This window comes from Stegodyphus dumicola, chromosome 3, assembly GCF_044657685.1.
Source record: "Stegodyphus dumicola isolate Sdum_Otavi_A_Nest chromosome 3, ASM4465768v1".
Taxonomy (NCBI): domain Eukaryota; kingdom Metazoa; phylum Arthropoda; class Arachnida; order Araneae; family Eresidae; genus Stegodyphus; species Stegodyphus dumicola.
In genome coordinates, this window is record NC_140770.1 from 269,736,600 (window position 1) to 269,759,715 (window position 23,116).

Here is a 23,116-nt window from a genome sequence, read left to right on the forward strand (position 1 = left end):
GTGGCAACAAAATGAAAGTCACTAGACTTTCCATTGCTTATTTCTCAAAAAACTTTATTGGTATTTTCCTTTTAGAACTTAATTTTTAATTGCTAATTTCTAAAGGTACCACTTTATTGGTATTTCTTTTTGGACTTTCTTCACTCTTTACTTTTGGTTTTGACATTTACCTTTGCCTGCATGAATGACGAAACATGAATTGAATGATTGAAGAGTTAGGTTTGGAGGCAACTTCCCCTTGATAAGTCTGTCTCCTGCCTGCTCAACAGTCATTCACTTATGCATTTTTAAAAAAATTTTTAGATTAATTTTTGTTTGCTAAATTGATGAATTTATTTTCATGGTTTGGTTTTGCACTTGATTTACTTATGCTATCTGAATTTAAATGATATTGTAGATTAGTTCAAAAATTAAAATCTTTTATATGTTTGCACATTTTTTATTTTTATTTTAACTTTAATTTGCTTTTTTACGTATATACATATTTTTTAAAATTTAAATTTCATTCCTTGCAGCAATGGTGCAAAGAATTAATTAAATTTGTATTTAAATTAAATTTATTTAAATTCAATTTATTCTTTTGAAACAATATATATATGTGTGTGTGTGTGTGTGTGTGTGTGTGTGTGCACTTTCTTAAAGACATAACAAAAAGTATTATTCTAGAATAATATATATATAGCCAGAATATGCGAATGTATACATGTGATCTTGGAAGCAAGTATATTTGCATTATTAGAATGACTCTTTGATGCCAGCCATGATTTTTGTTCTTACTCTTATGTCTGCTAGTTTATTGTGCTGAAGTTTGAATGCTATAAAAGGCACACACCATTGTGATTGTATAATGTCTTAGTAGAATCTAAACACTTAAAATCCATCAAGACAAATGTAAAAGCGGAACAGTAGGCATAAATGGGTTAAAACTTCAACCACACAGATCTTTGGTGACATTTAAAATTTGCATGTTATAAATTTGCCAGTTTTGCTAAATAACCACAGGAGCGGCTTTAATCAGAAAGTATCAAGCCATCTGAAAAATTCTTCAGTTTTTCAAATTGAAGTCCACTTTCTTGTAATTAATTTGTTACTCCGGCTGATCTTTAGAATATGGTAACTGGTAGTTTGGAGGCAATAAAGGTTACTACGTGGGACTTTGGTAATAATGCGAGCAGTACTTAGTTCCGATTACGCATTATTTTGTGTGAGGGAAATGAGAGATCATGGGATATGTCATGTGATATTAATGGATGAATTATGGTTCTTTAATCGGAAAAGGGGGAAAATCGGGAAAAAATCTGGAAATTTTGTATTTGGCTTTATTCTGTGTTGTGTGAAACAGTGTTCGTTAATTTTTGGATCCCATGGCCCTAACTAAAGTGAATTCGAAATGGGTATTTAGTGGGATTGAAAGGGGTAGTAATAAGTGTTTCTTTAAGGTTGTGCAAGATAGAAGTAAAGATGTTTTATTAAGTTATTTATTTTACCTGGTACCTTGCTGTGAACTATAAGTATGATTTTAAAGATCCTGAAACAGGCGCACATACGCTTGCTTTTTATTTAGCGGAGGAAATAAGAAAAGTTTATCGGACACGTAATCAAGATTCTGAAGAAGATTAGGTAAGTTAGTATTTTTAATTTTTTGAGGATATTATTTTTATGCATTGTTCTAAATGTAAGGTGGAAGTAAAGTAATTTGGTATTATTGGGAAAATTGTTATTAGCAATGATTTAGTTTAAAGTAATTAGGATTGTAAGCTAACTTTTATTAATTTAATGTATGTGCTTATTTATATTTTAAGTAGTGTTTTTGAATTTAATTATATTTTAATTAAATGATAGTTATTTTGTGAATTTTATGTTTGTAGGAATTTGGTATATGTTTAAGTTGAAGTAAACGTGCATGGAAATAATTTAAATATTTGACACTAAGTATTTGTAATGTTTGCGGTATGAATTCGTTGGTGACGTTTATAATATAATAGATAATTTAGAGGTAAAAGTTTTTGGATATTTTATTTATTTTATACGTGGAAATGTTCATGTTTGGAAAGGGTATATACTTTTTCATTATTAGGTAATTTCAGATATGTTCTTTTTAACGGGTTTAAAGATTCAGAAAATTGTCATGCATTTTCGTGAAATTTTTCTAATTTATGAGAAAAAAGGAGTGTACATGGATATGGTGAAGAGTGTGCGCAATGCCATTTTTGTGCAATTCTGGGATTTTTTTTTTTTTTTTAAGTAAAAATAAGTCGATGTGTACATAGTGTAGTGATATTTTAATTAAATGATAGTTATTTTGTGAACTTTATGTTTGTAGGAATTTGGTATACGTTTTAGTTGAAGTAAACGTGTATGGAAATAATTTAAATATTTGACACTAAGTATTTGTAATGCTTGCGGTATGAATTCGTTGGTGACGTTTATAATATAATAGATGATTTAGAGGTAAAAGTTTTTGGATATTTTATTTATTTTATATGTGGAAATGTTCATATTTGGAAAGGGTATATACTTTTTCGCGATCAGGTAATTTCATATATGTTCTTTTTACCGGGTTTAAAGATTCAGAAAATTGTCATGTATTTTCGTGAAATTTTTCTAATTTATGAGAAAAAAGCAGTGTACATGGATATAGTGAAGAGTGTGCGCAATGCCATTTTTGTGTAATTCTGGGATGTTTTTTTAAGTAAAAATAAGTCGACGTGTACATGGTTTATGTGTATATGTTATTTTGAAAAACGCGTAAGGAGTATGGTATTGTGCACTTTTTCCCAATTTTGCAGTGAATATTTGTCATGATTAAGCAGTTTTGTTAGATAAAATTTCTAGCATAAGTGTAATTCGGCTAGTAGATTGTTGGAAGAAGTGTTCAGTAGATAAAAAGAAAAGAAACATGTCTTTACTTCATGAAGACAAAATGGCGGCGGGAAAAGAAAAATAGAGGGTTGCTGTAGGAGAGTTGGTCGCCAAAAAATCACCAAGTTACCATAATCTAAATATCAACTTTTTATTATTGAGCACACCTGGGAAGTTTTGTTTCATCCCGCATATTCACCAAAACATGCACCCGTCGGATTTTCATCTCTTCGGGTCACTTCAGTATTCTCCAAATGATGTGGAGTTCACTTCTTATGAGACTATGAAACCGCAGCATTGATAACTTCTTTACGAATAAACCTAATAGCTTTTTTAAAAAAAGGAATTTTCTCTCTGTCTGAGAGATGGTAAAAAGTCGTAGAATAAAATGCTGCTTATGTAATTCAGTGAAAGTTCTTATATTTTTTACTGCTTTGTTTATATTTATCATAAAAAAACTGGAGAACTTTTTGGATGACTTGATATTTGCACAAAAGTCTCATTGAGAGGTTACTACCTGGTGAGAAGAAATGGAGAACCTTTTGATTCTAACCCCCAAGATGGCAAAAGTAAAGTATTTGGGGATGCTAAATTTAAAAATTTCATTATTAGATAATAATTTTAATCTTTTAAGCATACTTTTTAAGGTCCTTATTGTAATATTAACTCCAAGTCCTTCAGACCCTAATTAAACTAGCTAGCAAGTTATATGCTAAGTAAATACGACAAAGTTCTGTGAAGGTTTTAAATAAATATTTTTCTTAAACAGAAGGCATCACTTGTGCTTACAATCAATCCTCCATCATTTGTAGATAGCAAACTAATATAAAGCCGAATTTACAAATTAAAAGTATTATAGCCAGAGACCAAAAATTTGGTCTAACTGAGCCAGCTCAATTTTAAAGGGTCAATTAGCAAATGGCTTATACCAGAATATTAACTGACATAGCTGAGTGGTAGAAAGTAAAGCTGCAAGATTGCTGCCAAAAATTCTACATCTTAAATATTAAAAACCTTTACTTAAATATGCTTCAATTTCATTTGCATCCTGGCAAAGGCTAATACACTGCTGCCCATTAAAATTGTAACACCCTGAAACACAGCAAAGATTAAAAAAAAAAAAAAAAAAAAAAAAAAGATATTTCTTGTGCGTAAACAGTGTGGCATGAAGACATAATGATTAAATTTGTTAGCAGTTTTAGGGATTTACAGGGTGCAAAATTAATAGAAACAGCCTTTACCCGGTTAAGCATGGAGTCGAACTGGGCTCGAATGACAGAAACGGGCAACTCATTCCATGCTGCTTCAAGTATATGCCACACTTCATCAACCGTATTAGCTGGAGAGTGGCGGCTAGCCAGTCTCTCAGCAACCCATGACCAGATGTTTTCAATGGGTAACAGATCTGGAGATTTGTGCAGGTCAGGGCAGCAGTTGAAAGTCACCACATGTTATGGACACGAGGTCCGATTGGTTTTGGTCTAATAAAAGCGCTCGTCCCCTGAGGGTCGGAGCTCTGCTGCATGTATTAGCTCTAGAATTGCCACAGTTATCCAAGTAGTAAGGTACGATCCAAGGAACCATAACTGATTTAATGAGCCATTTGCGGTTTTGCCTTAATACGGCATGTACTTAGACATGCATGGAATACCCTGTGTATCGAGACAAGTCCGAACGTGATGTGCAACATGTGGTCTTGCATTATCTTGTTGGAAGATAATGTTTGGCAACCTTTGAAGACAGGGCACAACCACTGAACGTAAGATGTCAGAAATGTATCAATCTGCATTCAAATTACGGTCGATCCGAACTAGAGATGTGCGTGTCGTATATCCAATGGTTGCCCAAACCATCACACCAGGTACAGAGTCCCAATGCCAATATCGAGTGCAAGCAGGCGACGTGCAGTCTCTTGGAGCCTCCAGATCCATATACAGCCATCAGAATACTGCCTGTAGAGCCAGGACTCGTCTGAAAAGATGACATTGTGCCACTCCTATATCCAGCTATATTGTCGTTCGGTGCACCAGAGTCGTCTTCTCTCTGCTGCATTGTCAAGGGAAGCCAAAGTAATGGTTGCCATACTGATAGTCTACGCACCATACGTATGGATACTAGGCATGCTGCAAACATGTCCAAACCCTGACTAATGGTTCATGATGTGGTTGTATGTTTTTGCAAGGACAACCTCACAAAATGTCTGTCCTCTTGAGTATTAGTCATGGGAGGTCATTGTGATCCTGCATGCCATTCAATAGGGTCCTCAACAACCCATTGATTCCATATTCGCATTACAGTGGTTGGATGTCGACCACTGCGATGGGCGATATCAAAGACGATAATCCATACTCTCAATAGGCAATGATCCTACCTGTATCAAATTCTGACACTTGCTGGTAAGCATTTCTTATTATTCGAGGCATAACAGAATATTCTGAGCAAACTCCAACCTTATAAAGTACTATACGAATGAGAAATCCACCATACAACGTTTCTTTTATGCGGTGGTCTGATGTAATTCCTCTCTCCTACATCATCTAAATGCGCTGAATTACTAAACATTTCCATACCCAACATCTTCCTTTCAAGAGATTTTGACATTCGTAAGATCATTCCTTCCTGTATTGCAATTTTAATGGCCAGCAATATAAAAAGAAAAGTTATAGTAAAAGTTCATATGATAAAAATTAGTTAATCAGCATTAAAATACCTTATAACTTACTGGTGAACAATGCCAAGTATGTGCAATTCTGCATTTTGTTTTTAAGTGAAAACTGATTGCTATGTATGTATTGTTGATTGCGAGAACTGAAACTGAACTGAAACATTGTGAAAACTGATTGCTTTGTATGGAGAGAAAAATAGTAATCTATTATGTGATGTCTTTGATCTTTAGTTCCAAATTTGCGCAATTCTCCATTATTTTTAAACAGATCATTGTATATATGAGGAAAATGACAGTGATATCTAATCATTACATATTGTACAATCCTTATATTAACAATTCAAATTTGTGTTTCAAATTGTATTTTAAATTTTTTCCTTCTGATATGCTGATAATACTGAGTTATGATGAATATTGATAGTTTGATTACCATTTTTGGAAAAGTTGCCAAATTAACCAGTTTGTTCCTAATGATTAGCTTCATTCATTCTCTCTCAGAAATGGATGATGCTGGGCATAAATTAGCTTGTCATTACATGGGTCGAAGGCAGACTAGCAACAGGCTAATGGTTGATTTTATTTATGATTATTCAAGAGGCAGGCTGGATTATTCATTTTGAGAACTCTGTATTTGAACATGAGGATATATTTCAACAATAATAACAACTCTCTTTTTCTTAAAATGTAGCAAATTGTGTGTGCTGTCAGTGTTTGCATTCTTTGGTATTTTAAAATAGGCATTTTAAAATTACTTTCTGTCTTCTGGCTTGCCTTGTAACCATGATAACAGATTCTGTAATACATGGTGAAATCCTTTAATTTACTAAAAACGCCATAATGTGTTGGTGATGACACTCATGATGGTAAATGAGGGAAGGAGTGTTATGACGTTGGAAGTGACTGTTTTAAAATACAGACTTTAGCACTTGCTACTCTCCAGATCTGATTTGCATTTTTACAACTATATTTTACCAGAGTTTTACTACAAAATGGAATGAAATGGAATTTTTGTAAGCTTAATTATAAGTGAAGATTTAAGCTGCTATTATTATGTATGTGATCAAATATGTGAAGTGTGTATCTAACTCTGATAATCTGCATCCATTATAGGTGCAGATTTAAATTTATTAAATTAGGGGGGTTTCTTTTTCAATATATATCTTGAGAGATGTGAAACCACCAAATTAAAAAGAACAAAGTAAACATTCCTTCTGATACAAAAGCCACCTTAAATCGAGCACACTTACAGTCTCAGTGAGTTCTGTAGTGGTAAAATTCCTCACAAAAAACATTTTTACTATTTTATTCCTTTTTTCTTTTTAGTGCCACAGATATATCTCGTAATTACTGCTAGTGAAATCAAGTCATAATTACTATTGCCAAAAGACTGTCATAATTACTCTGTATACCACTAAAAGGCTGCTTTCTGATTATCTTCTTCCCCGCTGAAATACCATTAACTCATTGTGGACTTTGGAAAGCATTTGTAAACTGTTGGTAGCTAATTTTTCACCAAGCTAATGTGCCAAAGGCAAGAAGCATTTTCAAAATAGCAGTGCATTAAGAATTTTATATAAAAGCCCTTAATAAAATTTAAAAAGTAGGAAACTTTGATCATAAAACACTTAAGTATGAGGTTTAAGAGTTTTGAGAAATCCTGTAATTTTTTGTGGTGTAATTCTGTTAGCGATATGTTTAAAAAGAAAAAAGTCAGAGAATTTTACAAATTTGGCATTGTGTGCAACTCAGCATTATGCACTGGCTAACAATAAATGAACCAAATAGCTTTTGTTACAGTTATGCCTATCTTGAGATAAATTTCCGAACTACATTGTAGCATTTTGCTTGCCATTTTTTCTCGTTGCATTTCCATACATTTTGGTCATTTAAGAAGCATAACTTAGAATGTGAATTTTTACATTCTGTGTTGGGTAAAGCTCCCTATTTCTGCAGAAATGCAATGATTTCTTTTTCAGCGAACATGTACTGTGTACATATCTGTAATACTACATAAATACTTGGTAAAATTTTACTCTATGGTACCCCTTGGTGAATTGTTTCTTTTTTTCGCCAAGATCGGCGCCAGGAAGGATCAGCGGCAATTTTAAGATGGTCGCTACACAAAACCAAAATGAGAAATCAAAGCTACACAAACTTGGTCTTCATGTACACATCAACCTAGTTTCACTTAAAAAAAAACATCAAAGAATTGCACAAACTAGGCACTGCCTTAACTTTGTCCATGTGCACATCAATCTATTTTCACTTAAACAAAATCAGGAAGTTAAAAATATCATGTTAACCAGAAAAAATTCGCCATTGTCTTAACACACAGAGACGAACAAATAACCAAAAATACATATTTCTTAACATAAAAACATTAAACAACAAACCTTTTAACAAAAATTAACACAGAGACGAATAAATAAATGAAACATCAATTTTTTAACGTATCTTTTTTTCACGTGCATACGTTTAGGTTTCCCACTACCATTTCCTCTATCCTCCAAGTAAGCAATTCAATTAAATTGTGTGTTGTTTCGTTTCTGCTGTTAATCAACATTCATCCTCTTACCCAACTCAGAAATACTCAAATCATGGTACCCACAGCAAAATACTAGGAAGTTCAAAATCCAAGACCATACCACGCATGTGCAAGCAAACACAGCAGCTAAAAAGAATAGTAAGAACCAAAAACCCAGGTCGATATGAAAGGGTTACTATTACAAAAAAGTGCAGCGAGCTTCCAGATTTCACGAACAACCAATACCGCTTGCCGATTTTTTTCAGGAAAAAACAAGGGTACCGTACAGTAAAGATTAGCCTAATACTTTTTGGTGACATTGTGGGTTGCCACGTAACTACTACAGTTAATACTATTCTGCATTTCCTTTGTTTTCCTTTCATTAATACTTTTTTGCAACTTTTTAGTAGAAGTGCGGAAAATCAGAAAATATTTATAATTTAATGCTTGTTATGCTTTTTATAACATAAAATATAATATGTGTCGCAATGCAAACTACAAAATATAATTCAGAAGTCAAACAACAAAAATCAGCGTTAATTTACAAAATTTTCACAGGACTAGTTTCGATGGTTTTACCGAACCATCATCTTCAGCTGCAAAACCGGCTTCTGAATTAGTATTTATTCGGCGTGTTATTGTGTCTTAATTACAAAATATAATATGTGTTTGATTTAATTTATATTGTATATATTAGGAATAATGTCTCTGAAGTGCTCTTCATTCCATATGCTATCAGAGATTATGATGGATATAAAAATAAAGTTTCTGGCCCATTAGAAAAGTTAGGTAAGTGTATTTTTTTTATATTTTTCTGTATTCGAATAATATTGAGTCAGAAATTATAAAATGTGTTTTTTATATTTTGTCTAGCAGTTGAGAAAATTAACTTATGATTTTAAATACATTACTCATCTAATATCTTTCTAGTTTACTTTTATATATATATAATGCCTGTCATACACTATCTTCTGATTGCTTCTGTTTTGCTATGTATTGAAAATTTGGAACCACTCTTATATGCACCCTCAGGTCGCCAAATTTCTCACCAAACATTTTTGGCGAGAAACTCCACACCGCCATATTACTATCTACATATTTTGTCTACGTTTCGAATTTTAAGCCTAAAATGTCTCCAAAAACATGGTTTTTGCATTTGCAAAAACCATGTTTTGAAGACACAATTTAAGCTAAAAATCCAAAACAAAAACAAAAAATTTAGATAGCAAAAACGTAAAGTTTCTAACCAAAAATATTTGACAAAAATCCATGTACACAGCGATATGTTTTAACTTAAAAAAACATATATGAATTGCACATTGTAGGCAGCGAAGGAATCTACAAACTATGCACACCTCCCTTCAATAAATTAACATAACAACAATAAATTTCAAAGAATACCATGTACACAGCATTCTGTTTAAAAAAAACAGCTACGAATTGCACAATCTAGGCATTGCACACAAATCAACCAAATAAACTAAACTAAATTACAAACAATTCAAAAAACAACAATAACAACAGAAAGTCATAGTAAAAAAATGAACATAACATTCTACAAAATAAAAACAGTAAAATAAAATGTACTTACCATAATACATTCCTGAAAAAAATTTCGCCAGTCACACATCTCTGAACAAAAGTGCCACAATTTTGCTATATCACATGTCTTTCTTAGATTCAAAATTTCGAAATTAACGATTAAACTTCCTCCAAAGTTAACTTACTACACTAAAACCACGATCCGGTCTTAAACTCCGCTGATAGCTACATACTTTACCAGCAACCATTTGACTGGATCCACACAAGAACTATCAGAAACGCTCTTCTGCGTCCGAGCTCTCATTGCAGCTCCGCATTTCAGACTCGGTTTTAAAAGTCCCACAGAAATTCCAAAAATACACTTCAATCCGCATAAACATACTGTGAACAAAAGGCTCGTTAACAATTCCATTGTACCTTTTAATGCTAAATTTACTTTCCACACAATCTAAAATATGCGACTGAAATCTTGCCACCACGTCTATCAATACAACATAGGCCATTTCAAAACACTCATGACACGAACCAACGAGCAATTAAACCACTCCAGCAAAAGATTTTTCAACGTCAACAGGGTTGCCATACAACATGCAGTCTCACCAAAAACCAGTGCAAAACACATATCGCCATATTTGGTGATATTAGGGTGCATATAAGAGTCCAATATTTTATTAAAAATTGCATGGTAATTGAGAAGCAACAAAGTACAGTACAAAGTCCATAATCCGGACTCATCGGAACTTCGGCGATTCCGAATTAGGGGTTTTGCCGGATTATAGATCATTAATTTAAATCTGGTAAGATGACATGCAGAAATTATACTATTAAAAATATGAAACCATAATTTATAAAATAAAAAGCAATTATGATCTAAAGGTATCAAATTTTACCAAAAAAAGGCCTAATATCTATTTGTTTACTTTATTAAACATTTCTTTCAATGCACGCATGCATAAAGCATACACGCATAATGTATGCACATTCTCTATGTGCATGCGTAAAGTTTGTGGCTTTGAGGTCCGGATTATAGATCATTCCAGATAATGGACGTTTGGATTACGGACTTTGTACTGTATTATTGAGAAGAGTATTAGATTATTTTCTTTCAACAAACAAACAGTGTATTGTTACAGTTTGAAAGCTATATTGAAGAAGTTACACAATTGGCAATGATTCATCAATTTTTGTTGCCAACATTTTATTTTTCTTTGTGTCTTTGATGGACAAAACATCATGACTATTTTAAGCTAAGTAGTATTTCGTACAGAGAGAGTAGATTGAAATCATAAAATTTTAATACTTAAAATTTATTAATTTTTTTTAAGTAAGGTTTCCCTCCCCTTCTGTTTACAGTAAACCCTTACTGCAGAACGTAATTTTGTATGCAAGCGATATCTTTATTGTCTCCATTTATTTAATTTGTCCAACATAAGGATTTCAGTTATATGTGGTATGCTGTAGAGCAGCAGTTCTCAAACCTTTTGACTAATGCGTACCATAAACAGAAGCTGAAAAACCTTAGTACCACCACTACATTTTATAATCATTATTGTTCAGTTTTTCAATAGAAATATTAAAATATATGTAAGATAAAAAAATGCAAATCAAAATTATAATTTAAAATGTCTCTTAATTGCTCATTTTTAATTTGGGTACTTTTTCTCTAGTAATAACTTTTTCTAAACTGCGTCATATCTGAAAATGTGTTTCGCATTATGTCATCTTGAAACTAATGCATTGCCTATAAGTTTCTGCCAATCAGATTAACAAAAACTTTTACTATAAATATTGTTGCAATCCTACCCCCACTCTCTTTCTCTACTTATGCTTGCTGGCTGAAGGATGTCTTTTGCTTTGCTGCTTTTGTTTAAAATGTAATGCGCCATCATCAAAATTGTGGGGTGCAGATTGCCCCCCCCCCATTGTGAAGTGTCATGAGTAATAAAAGTATATTTTTAATATCAAGTGATTTTTGTGAGTCTTCAAAAGTTCCAAACTGCCAAGCTAAATTTTATCATCACATATATATATGTAAGAAAAAAAAAAGAATATGTAAAAGAGTAAATTAGCAGCATAAATTAATTTCCCTTCTCTATTCTAAAAATAGCAACATCTATTTGCACTGCATCATTTCGAGAAAAATCTATGTCACATAACTCTTACGTAATTCTGGGGATGTAAATTGAACTAAAACTCAAGCAGCCAATAATAATTTTACAGTAATATTAACTATCCAATCAAATACTTTGAGAACCAAAACTAACTCAGTTTGACTTAAGATTTCATCCTGAATATAATGCACTTGCTTTCCACGCTTTGGCCTAGCTAGAGTGCTGTCTGTCTGCTGCTGCTTTCTTGCACCAAAGTTATAAAAAATGTAAGCCTTTTGGAACAGGCACATTTAATGTGCCAACTTGTGTGTAGCCGCAACATGTTGCTGAAAATAAAACTGAAGATTTAATCTGCCGTTGTCTCCAATTTTTTAGTCATTATTTAGATTGAACATTGGTTACCATTTTAATTATCAAAATTTAAGTTATTAATACATTAATTACAAAATTTAGTGTGAAATTTGGGCCTGTTTAAGAGAGATCAATTTCTTTATGTCTGGTGTTGTTTACCTTAGTTTTAACTGTAAATTAGGATCCACTTTCAATTTTGTTCTGTATTTATTTTTCAAATATGACACAGAAGAAAATCTTTGTTCACATGAATAGGCTGTACAAAAAGGCAATAAAAATTGAATAGCTTTATTTGAAAACCCCTTTTAATTTTTTTTTTTTTTTTTTTTTTTTTTTTTTTTTTTAAGTTTAGCTGAAAGTTAACACGTGTTTTATGTGTTATTTTTTAAATCTTCAATTAGAGTTCGATCTCAGGAAATTTCTGTCAATTGTTCTTCACAAGATAAAATTTCAGGTACATTTGAAGAAAATGCATTTCTAATCCAATTTTCTTACTCATAATCCTTGGGAAAATACAGGTAGAAATTATTTATCAATGAAAAACAATGATATTTAATGTCAGTTGCTAATTCCTCTTTTATCATCAATTTTTTTTTAGTTAGGAAACTTTCTAAAAGTGGTAGAAAGCTTAAAATATTATTATTCAATTCTTTGATTATTAGATCGAATATTTTTATCATTGCATTTATTTTATCTCAAATAGTAAACAAATTAACACTTTGTAATCCTAAATTTAATTCATTTAACTTTCGAAAAATATTAGCTAAATATACTGAACTCGCGAACCATAATTCAGTAAATAAACAAATTTGAAATTCAAATTTTGAATCTCGGAGGAAAATTTGAATTTCTGATCGAAGTTTAAAAATATGATTTAAAATTTTGCCTCTGAATAACCATCTTACTTCAGAATATAACAAAAGTGTTTCATGTTCACGGCCCATCTCTTGCCATGAAATTGTAAATATTCTTGTATTTAAAGTTTGGTTTTTAATAAAATTTACAATTTTGACAGATTGATTCAAAAAGATTTTCAGGTTTTTGGGGATTATTTTGGCTAGTAAAGCTTAACGATGCATGGAGCGATGAGTAAATTTAGTTTCACATGCAACTTTCTTTCTTTGAGAAATAACACCGGAATGTTTCCCTGTTCAAGCTTCGTCAATGCATATGGCAATGCACTTATTCTAAAGAATATCATTCTCAGACATAAAACTGTCAATTACTTTGATAATTTCATTTGCAATTGTTCTGTCATGAAGATATTCACAAAATAAATACTCTTTGGAAATCGTTTATCATCTTAAAAACATATGTAAATTAATAATTGAACAAAGTTCATTATATCAGTACTTTCATCCAATTACAATGTGAAATACTCAGTCTGTTTTATTTTTTGAGTAAGTGTCTCTTTTATGAAAATTTCCACTTAATGAACGTTGACTTACTATATCATTTGATAATGGAATATTATTAAGTTCATTAGCTGCCTTTTCATTGAATAATGTTAAAATGATATCTTTAGCAGCTGGCAATATAAGGTTTTCTTCAATAGTGTGAGCCTGCCCACTCTTGACAATTCTTATGCTTTCAAAGCATTTTCACTTGAAGTAACAAAAATTACTATTCTTGTCAGCTATGCAGCATCCAGCGATTGAAATTTTATGTCAAGTTTATGTGATGTATATTGCAACTAATGGACATGGCTGTTGGAGACGGCGGCTACAGACAGACGATTACGTAGCAGCTGTGCAAAGTCGACAGAAGGAGTGCCGCATTTGATTGGACTGTTTTTTTATTATTCTTATTTTTTCTTTAACTGTGAACTAAGCGGGGAAATTCCCTTTTCACTCAGTTATATGTATGCACTTGATAGAGTAATGTAACGTTTTCAGCTTGTGTGAGATATCCATATTAAATCTTTATATTAATAATCCCTGCTGTGATTATTTAATTTGTAACCTGCACGTTGTAGCCCTGAGAGTTGCAACATAGTAAATCTGGCGTCCGCTACTTTAAATTTTTGATGAAATATGGATATAAAAGTCTTGAAAGCAAAACGAAAGTTGCTGAGAACAGCATTTACGGTGTGCTGCAACGATATAGCTCAGAAGATCGAAAACAAAAGTTTAGGAAGTATCGAAGTCAGTACGTTGTTTCGGCAGATTCAAGAAAAATTCACACATTTGGAAACAACTCAAGAAGAAGTTTCGAATTTGTTGCTGAGTGATGATGCCCTTCAGGACGAATATTCTGAAGATTTTTTTAAAGCAGAAGAATATAGAGACAAGTTCTGCTTGATTTGTTTGCTGTTAGAAAATGCAAAGAAGAGAAATTTGGTTACAAAAGGAACAACAACTGAGCAAAAAAGGAAATTTAAGCTTGTTGCTGGTAGGATTAAAGTAAATTTAGCTGAACTTGATGATTTACTTGAGAGCAAGCTTATGGCACTCGAAAGCCTCGGTAGAACTAAGGAAAAATTTGCAGAATTTTTGGAACCACTTGTTGAGTTTTGTTTACCCGAGACTGTTCTTCGTGCGTGGGAAAGAAGCTGCTCGATGGAAGATATTGTGTCACAGCAAGATAGTGCGCATTCTTTGGATAAACTTTTGTGCTTTCTTCAAAATGAAGTGCCAAGTGAGGAATTGATTAAGCTCGCTCATACCGGGTTGGGAGCTTCACGTTCTGCACATTCGTGTCTACATTGTGATGATCTGGGCTGTACAGCTGCTGCCTTGGTAAATGTTCAAGACAATACAGGTAGGCGAAATTTACGTTGTATTTTTTGTGAGAAATCCCACAATTCTGCCGAATGTTTTTCTGCTCGCAAAATGTCTTTAGAAGATAAACGAAAGCTTTTGGTGCAAAATCGTGCCTGTTTTCGCTGTCTACGAGTTGGACATAGTTCACGGGCATGCAAAACTAAAGTAAAATGTTTAACTTGTGATAAATTTCACTATACCATTATGTGCTCAAATGGCGAACCTGTAAAGCCAAATGAAACTGACAGTACTGTTATTTCAAGTAATGCATTGTCTAATCAGTCAACTTTTAATGAAAATGTGTATTTGCAAACACTTGTTTTAAAAATAGTATTTGAGGGTAGACAACTTACAGTTCGTACGATCTTGGACAGTGGTTCTCAGAAATCTTATCTTTCAGAAAGGGTTATCGCGTTTTTGCAACTGCATCCTAAATCGAGGGGGAAGAGAGACAAGTCCTCGTTCCCATTTAGTGTTTGATGTTAATTTAAGAAATTTTGAGGGCACTTATGACCATAACTTTGAAGTACTTTCTCAAAACAAAATATGTGAATGTGTTCCAAAAGTAGTTGATCACAATACCCTGAAAGAATTAAAAGAAAGAAATATTACCGTGTCTTATTTGCAAGCTAAAAATATGACATTGAGTTGCTTTTAGGAGCAGATGCCATTGGGGACATTATTACTGGCAGTTCTCTGAAACTGAACTCGGGTGTAACTGTAGTTGGGACTAAATTCGGATACACCATGATTGGTAAAGTAAACAGCTTATCTAAAGAACCTACTTCAGCTACTATTCCAGCATTACTAAAAAATAATTTGTGCAATATTGTAGTTTTGTTGCACTGTGCCAATCTTAGTGTAACCGAACTCTGGAATTTAGATGCCATTGGCATAACAGACCCAACTGAAGATGTTAAATGTAAACTTGCTCACTCTGACACCATTAAGCAATTTAAAGAGAATTTAAATGTTCTTCCTGATGGCCGATATGAATTGCCACTACCCTTTAAATCTGAAATTTTGTTACCTAACAATAAGTCTATGACTTTTAAAAGGCATCAAAGAATGTGTCAACGAATTAATGATGAAAATAATTAGTTTTTAAGGAATGGGAAGACCTCAAAGTAATAGAAAAGGTTCCTGAAACTGAAATTGATAATTTGAGTTATTATTTGCCCCATAGACCTGTTATAAAGCATACTAGCCAGACAATGAAGGTAAGGCCAGTGTTCGACGCTTCAGCCTGAGAGAGAAATCAAGCATCCCTAAATGACTGTTTAAATAGAGGGCCAAACTTTATTGAATTCATACCTGATATAATTGGCAGGTTTAGATTGTATTCCATTGGTTTATCATCGGATATAGAGAAAGCATTTCTTCAGCTGAGTATTATCCCAGAACATAGAGATTAAAGTTTTTTCTTCCAACTCTTGAAGAACCTATGATTTACAGACACTGCAGAGTGGTGTTCGGCATTTGTTCATCTCCGTTCAAACTCTCTGCTTCGATAGAGCATCTCTTGGATAATTCCCCTGCCGAGTTTGACGATGTGACCCAAAAATTAAAGCATTTGTTTTATGCTGACAATTGGGTCACTGGGGTTCACGATATCAAACAGCAAAAAAATTTTATAGTTAAGGCGACAGAAGTAATGGCTCGGGGATGTTTTAACCTATGGGGTTGGGAAAGTAATGTTCCAGGTCATTGTATTTCCCGTAGTTCAGGTATAACTTCTCTTGGAATCTTATGGGATTTGGATAACGATTCATTAAAATGTAATCTTAATTATTCAGTGGATAATGAGGTAATTAAACATAATATTTTGGCTATGGTACATAAAATTTTTGATCCGCAGGGTTTTTTGAGTCCAACTACCTTGTTACCTAAGTTGCTATTACAGGAAGCTTGGACTATGAAATTAAAACGGGATGATCCCTTGCCAGATAATATTCAGAAAACTTTTCAGAAGTGGCAGGATGAAAATTAATTTCTTGAGAAAATTAATGTTCCACGATATGTAGAGATAAATGAGAATTCAGAGCTGCATCTATTCGTTGATGCATGTAAGAGCTCCTATGGTGCATGTGTTTACATTAGAACTGTAAAGCCTGTGGGAGTCAAAATTCGATTGATCAGAGCGAAATCCAGGGTAGCTCCGTTAAAATCTCTGACAATACCCCAGTTAGAATTGATGGCCTGTTGCATTGGGGCGAGACTGGTTCACTCAGTATACGCCGCCTTAGACTTGCCTGATTTGAAAATTATTGCATGGAGTGATTCTATGGTAGCACTCTGGTGGATTAAGAACTGTGGTGATTAGTCAGTTTTTGTTGCAAAAAGGGTAAAAGAAATAAACAGTTTGATTCCTTCTCAGTGTTGGTGCCATGTACCATGTTGTTTAAACCCGGCAGATATGCTTTCAAGAGGCTAATTCGTGGGTTGGGTTGGTGGGAGAGGTTAGTTCGTGTAGTAAAGGAACTGTTGAGAAGGACACTCGGTAACACGATTCTTATAACCAAAAGGAGTTGTACACAGTATTGTGCAACTGCGAGTCAATAAATAACTCTAGACCTCTTACCTATCTGTCTGAAAATTCGGATGATTTAATTCCACTTAGCCCAGCCATGTTTCTTATCGAGAATCGTAGCTTAGGTGTTCTCGATGTTGATTTCTGCGATTTGAAAAGTCTTTGAAAAAGGGCTAGACATCGTCAAAAACTGCTTAATGATTTAAGGCATAGATTTAGGAAAGAATATTTAGGCCTTCTGGTTCAAAATAAGAAGGATCCATCGTCAGAGCTACAGTTAGGTGAAATTGTCCTAATAGGAGATGACATCAAAAACCGTTGCATTGGCCTTTAGCTAAGGTCATTCGACTAATTTCTGGGAAAGATGGCAAAGTGAGAACTGTATAACTAAAGACTCAACAAGCTGGTACGCTGCTTCGTCCCATTCAACGAGTCTTTCCATTGGAAGTGCAGTTAACGGACACACCCACTGATCCCATAAACGATAACTCTTTTACTAATCCTATTTCTTCTATTTCTAGTGATGAGCATTCAGATTCTAATGATTCTTCAAATGACTCTAGTAACATCCTGCAAGGTGCTATAGTGTCAAGATTTAGACATGTGATCAAGGTGCCTCAGAAATTAGATCTCTTCGACCAGATACTGTATGTCTTTGAGCCAACCTGAAGTCGACTCAAAGAGGGGGAGAATGTTGGAGACGGCGGCTGTAGCCCTGAGAGTTGAAACAATGGCACTAACGTATAACTCCTTAGCAAGCTCTCGAGTGTTTGCATACTGATCTTCTTTCACAAGTTCTCACAGCCAAGCCTCATCAATATCAGTAGGCCGGCCAGGACACTCTGCTTCTGGATAGCACCACCTGTGCAGAATGCAGGATAGCACCAGCAAGATGTAGCTGCAAGTGTGAAAAATGGTACTATATGGGCTATATGGTGGATGTGGCAAAGGATCCCATTCGAGGCCATACAGAGTCCAGCCAGTGAATGTGGACACATGTGGTCTTGCATTATACTGATGGAGCATTACCTTTTTGTGCCAGAGCTGAGTTTGACTTTTTTCCTCGATAGCAGCATCAACACGGGTCAGCATCTCGCTGTACACCTTACTGTTAAGGGCTTTACTTTTCCTCAGATACACTTTGTGGATAATACTGTGGCAATCCCACCAGATAAAAAGCATGATCTTGTTGGCCAAATTGCACTTTATGACATTGCCGATGGGCTCACCAGGCATTAACCAACCCCCTTTTTGGCCTGTGTTGTTGAAGTAAATCCACTTTTCATCACATGTGATGATCTGGTCCAAAAATTTTTCCTCACATTGATATTCAAGCAGATTATTGCAGGATCGAACACGTCTGTTCTTATTTCCTTAACTCGGCCCATGTGGCACCCAACAATTGAACTTTTACGTCAAGTTTATGTGATGCATAGCGCAACTAATGGGCATGGCACTAACATCTAACTCCTTAGCAAGCTTTTGAGTGCTTGCATACTGATCTTCTTTGGATGTTCTGGCCGGCGGGCCTTGTGAACATCAGTAGGCTGGCCAGAATGCTCTGCTTCATGAATGTCATAGTCCTTATTTTTTAACTTTCGGTATCAAACCCTCACAGTGTCATATGACACAACATGAATACCTAAAGCTATAAACATGATTTGGTGACATTCTGTAGCTAACTTTTTGAAACAGAACTGGAAATAAATTATGGTTCTAATCTGGTAGCATGATAATTCCATTTCAGACACCTTGTGCTTACTTAATGATAATATGTTATTACCACTTTCACAACACATTGTTCTAAAGAAAGTCTCTTTCTTTCAAATGCCAAAGATGACTGAACATGCCAACACAAATTGTTTGTGCAGACGATATTTGCGGTGGTGGAAAACTTTTGTTAAAATCCATTAATTTATTTTCAGAATTCATTTTGCATTATGGCCCACCAGCGGCCGAGCGGTTAAGTCACTGAACACTGGTAGTTCCTTCCGAGGTTCGAATCCCGCGAACGGGCTGGCTGCATGGGTGTTTTCATGGTTTTCCCCATGTGTAACGTGTATACGAGCCAGTTTCCCCTAGAAAGTCCTCCTCGAAGGCATCCCTCCCCTTAGGCAGATAGCCCTAGTGTGCTTTGCCATTTTTAATTATACCACCATTTTGCATTATGTATCAAAACTATATTAATAACTTTCTTTATGCCCTGTTTCACAATTATATTCGGGGCTTCTGTGTTTAAAAACTTTGAAAGTAAGATTATATTTAAAACAAAATTATGTATTTATTCCATACTTTAAAAATCTTACAGGCTTACATATTGAAAGTATTCATGAAAAGAAAGATCCTGTAGAAGCTGTAAATCAATCAAAAGGAATATTTGTTGGTAAGTATTTTTATTCTTCATTAGATAGTTCATAGAGAGATCAAATTATGTTTGTGAAAGAGATACTCTTATAAGGTTAGGATTACTTAACAGATATGGAAGTATTGGATGTAAATAATTATTGATTAAGCAGTGGTAAATAAATCATGCCAAATCCAAAAACTATAATAAAAGTAATGTGTAAATGATATTAATTTTAACATAATACCTAGAAGCATTTCAGAGATAGAAGTCAGATGAGAGTCTTCTTCTGTAGCATATAATTATTTTCTTTTATTTGTTTTTATTAGTTTCATATGTGAAAAGAAAAAGGATTTATGTTAAGTTTTGCCAAAAATTCTGTTTAATAATTATTTTAATTACAAAATTAAATTAAAGTTTTTATTTTCTATTACATTTCTGCCAGTTGTTTAGTGGTAGTCTGTTTATATTGCACATAGCTGTGCAGTGATTTTGTTTTAGGTAAGAAGGAATATCGATCCAGGAACTTTAGATTTTCAGTTGTACAAGTGGATGAATTGGCAGCTGCTAGATATGAACACTTGCAACTTTATTGATCTTAATATGGGATGCCATGTGAGAAATGACAAAATAAGTATCAACATGGCCGAGTGGCCACTTCCTCAGTGACCACTGGGTTTCTACCTCAGTGAATTCATTATAATAGCAGTCGCATAAAAAGACATAAATTCTTTTGATGTTAAATGAAATCACTACTTCCGTTCCTCCTCTATAATAGGAAATTAATCTGGTAATATATGTTTTATATATATGTAATGACAATAATAGTAATTGTAATTATTTTGAGGGTTAGAGAGGAAGTGACTGAATAAATTTTTCCTTTGAGATTTGTAGCATGGAAACAAGATTTCTTTTCCTTAACGCACTTTATAATTCCATAGCTAAACTGTCCACTTACAGATAGGACATTAGGCTTAATGACGCAAAAACATAGTTCTTTTAATGTGTAATTATCCTTATATTGTTTAAGAATCAATGTCATAAATTACATGTATTTTAAACTAGGGAAATTTTATTAGATTGTGATTTTAATAGAGCCTTTTTTTTAACAAATATTGTTAAAAAAATAAATAAAATTTAATAGTGGCCGTGTAAATCATAGTGATTAAGGTTATTTAACTACCTAATTTAATTATTTATAACTAGCTGCTTAAAAATTATCTTTGCATATTAAAGCAAGTTATTGCTTTTCATTAATCCTTACTGTGGTCACAAGGTACAACAAAAAAATGTAAAACTTATTGTTTACAGCTGGTAAGACTTGCAATATACAAAACAACTTGTCACCTCTGGTGCTTTAGTGGCTTATTGAAACCTTGAAATATATTAACTGGGCTACAACTCCAAGAACTTGATACAAAGCTATAACACTAACTGCATCAGATAGACATAGCTTAACTAACTTTCAAAACTTGACAACCATGCCACATCAGATGCTCAGATCTGTTCCAATCAGCAGGAGCAGTGGCAACAGCCATTCTTCTGTTACGCATCATGCTGATTATGACTGAGTTCTCATTTAAACCTATGCCATTTGACATAAAAATCTTTCTGCTATTTATTAAACCTCTAAACTGAACAAGTACATGACAAAATGAGACATTAAAGGGGAAAAAAATCAGCATAAAGCTTTTAGTAAAACGTAAATAAAATGTCACTAATCTTCTTCAAAATATGTCCAGCTATTATAAGTTTAAAATATTCAGTGCTGTTTCATAAATTTTGCAAAGTCGATATTATTGTTAAATTTGTTTTATGTTTAATAATAATGCATCCTACTATTAACCTGTTTTATTCTTAGTATGATATTACAAAATTGGCATAGATAATATTGTTCACAATATCACACAAGATAATCAGTAGTTATACTGTACAAAGTCTGAAATCCGGACTCATTGGGACTTCAGCTATTCCAGATTTGGGATTTTTCCGGATAATAGATCATCAATTTAAATCTGGTAAGATGACATGCAGAAATTATACAATAAAAAATATGAAATCGTAATTTATGAAATGAAGAACAATTATGATCCAAAGGGTATCAAAATTTACAAAAAAAAGCTGAATATTTATTTGGTTACTTTATTAAACATTTCTTTCAATGCAAGTTGTTTAAGTTGCTTCGTTTTTTGTGCTAATACTGTCTCTTTAATTCTATAAACAGACATAAATTCTTGTTCAGTTCCACTGTTCAAGTCCTGTAATTGCCGTGTCGAGAATACTGACTAACTAGTCAATCAAAATTTTTTCATTTTCAATAACCTCTCTGTCACTTTCTTCACTATCGGAAGCAGTACGGTACATCGAAACATGCTTTTGCTTTGTAGATCCTTTAGCAGCTCCAGAAATCCAGAATCGGAAACTCTTTTTGACATAATCGAAAGTTCAAGCTTACTTTTTATAAAATTGCTCTAACAGTCTGCAAAAAATAATAAGCTGGATCCTATTAGAAGATTAAGGAACAACGCAATCTGCAACATTAACTGAAGTAGATAATTAGATCATTTTAGCCTAGCTTATACCGTCCGTTATACATTAAATGCACATGCGTAAATGTATTATGTGCATGTATCAACGCATTACGCATGCACAGAAAGTTTGTAGCTTTGAGGTCCTGATTATGGACGTCCAGGTTAAAGACTTTGTACTGTACTGTATTTTGCTTTAAGTATGCAAAAGCAGGCTTTGTCTGTTTATATTTTACAAGAAATATTTTCTCATTTCTGATTAATGCAGATTGATGTTTTTGTAAGAATGTATCTATAAATGTCTGTAGTTTTTGTCTCTGTTTGTTGTTCTGTTTTTCTTCCGATTCTTGGACAGTTCTGTTTGGATGTATTGTAGCTTTTAATTTCACTATAGTGGTATTATGTTTTAAAAAAGCATTTGGCAAATTTTACAGACACATGCTAGTTATTAAGTATGATATGATACCCTTGATGCAACTACTACTATAGATAAAGATCAAGACATTACAAGATTAAACAGTTTTTTGCATTTGGATATTTTGCATGTTACTGTCAATCTTTCTATATTTATATACAAATGCCAAATATTGCCTCTTTTATCAGATGTACTTGAGCAAAGACAATGTAATTTTATTCTGCATTTAGATCATTTAGACTTGATGCAGACAAACGTCTTACTTTTCTGCAGAGTAGATTGTTGTTAAAATTCAGTTTCATCAAATATAAAATTTCTTGCATAATCCAAATACTCGCACATCTCTCTGAGCATTGGCGCAAATGGCTAATAAGATAACTTTTGGCAACAAATTCAAGCAAGAAAAATTGTAAAAATTCCGAACTGGAAATGCATAGATTTCTACTGACTATTTCCTTACAGGATGCTCTTGTTTTATAGAT

The 23,116-nt window shown here is 33.4% G+C and overlaps 1 protein-coding gene across 1 annotated transcript in view; it reads left to right on the plus strand.

Annotated features, from left to right (window-relative positions):
• LOC118193445 (alpha-aspartyl dipeptidase) overlaps positions 1–23,116 on the plus strand; it is a 29,872-nt gene that overhangs the window by 879 nt on the left and 5,877 nt on the right. The window contains exons 2-3 of the mRNA XM_085814134.1: positions 8,749–8,840; positions 19,656–19,730. Of these exons, the coding sequence (XP_085670260.1) occupies positions 8,749–8,840; positions 19,656–19,730 (167 nt within the window). The remainder of the gene's footprint in view (positions 1–8,748; positions 8,841–19,655; positions 19,731–23,116) is intronic.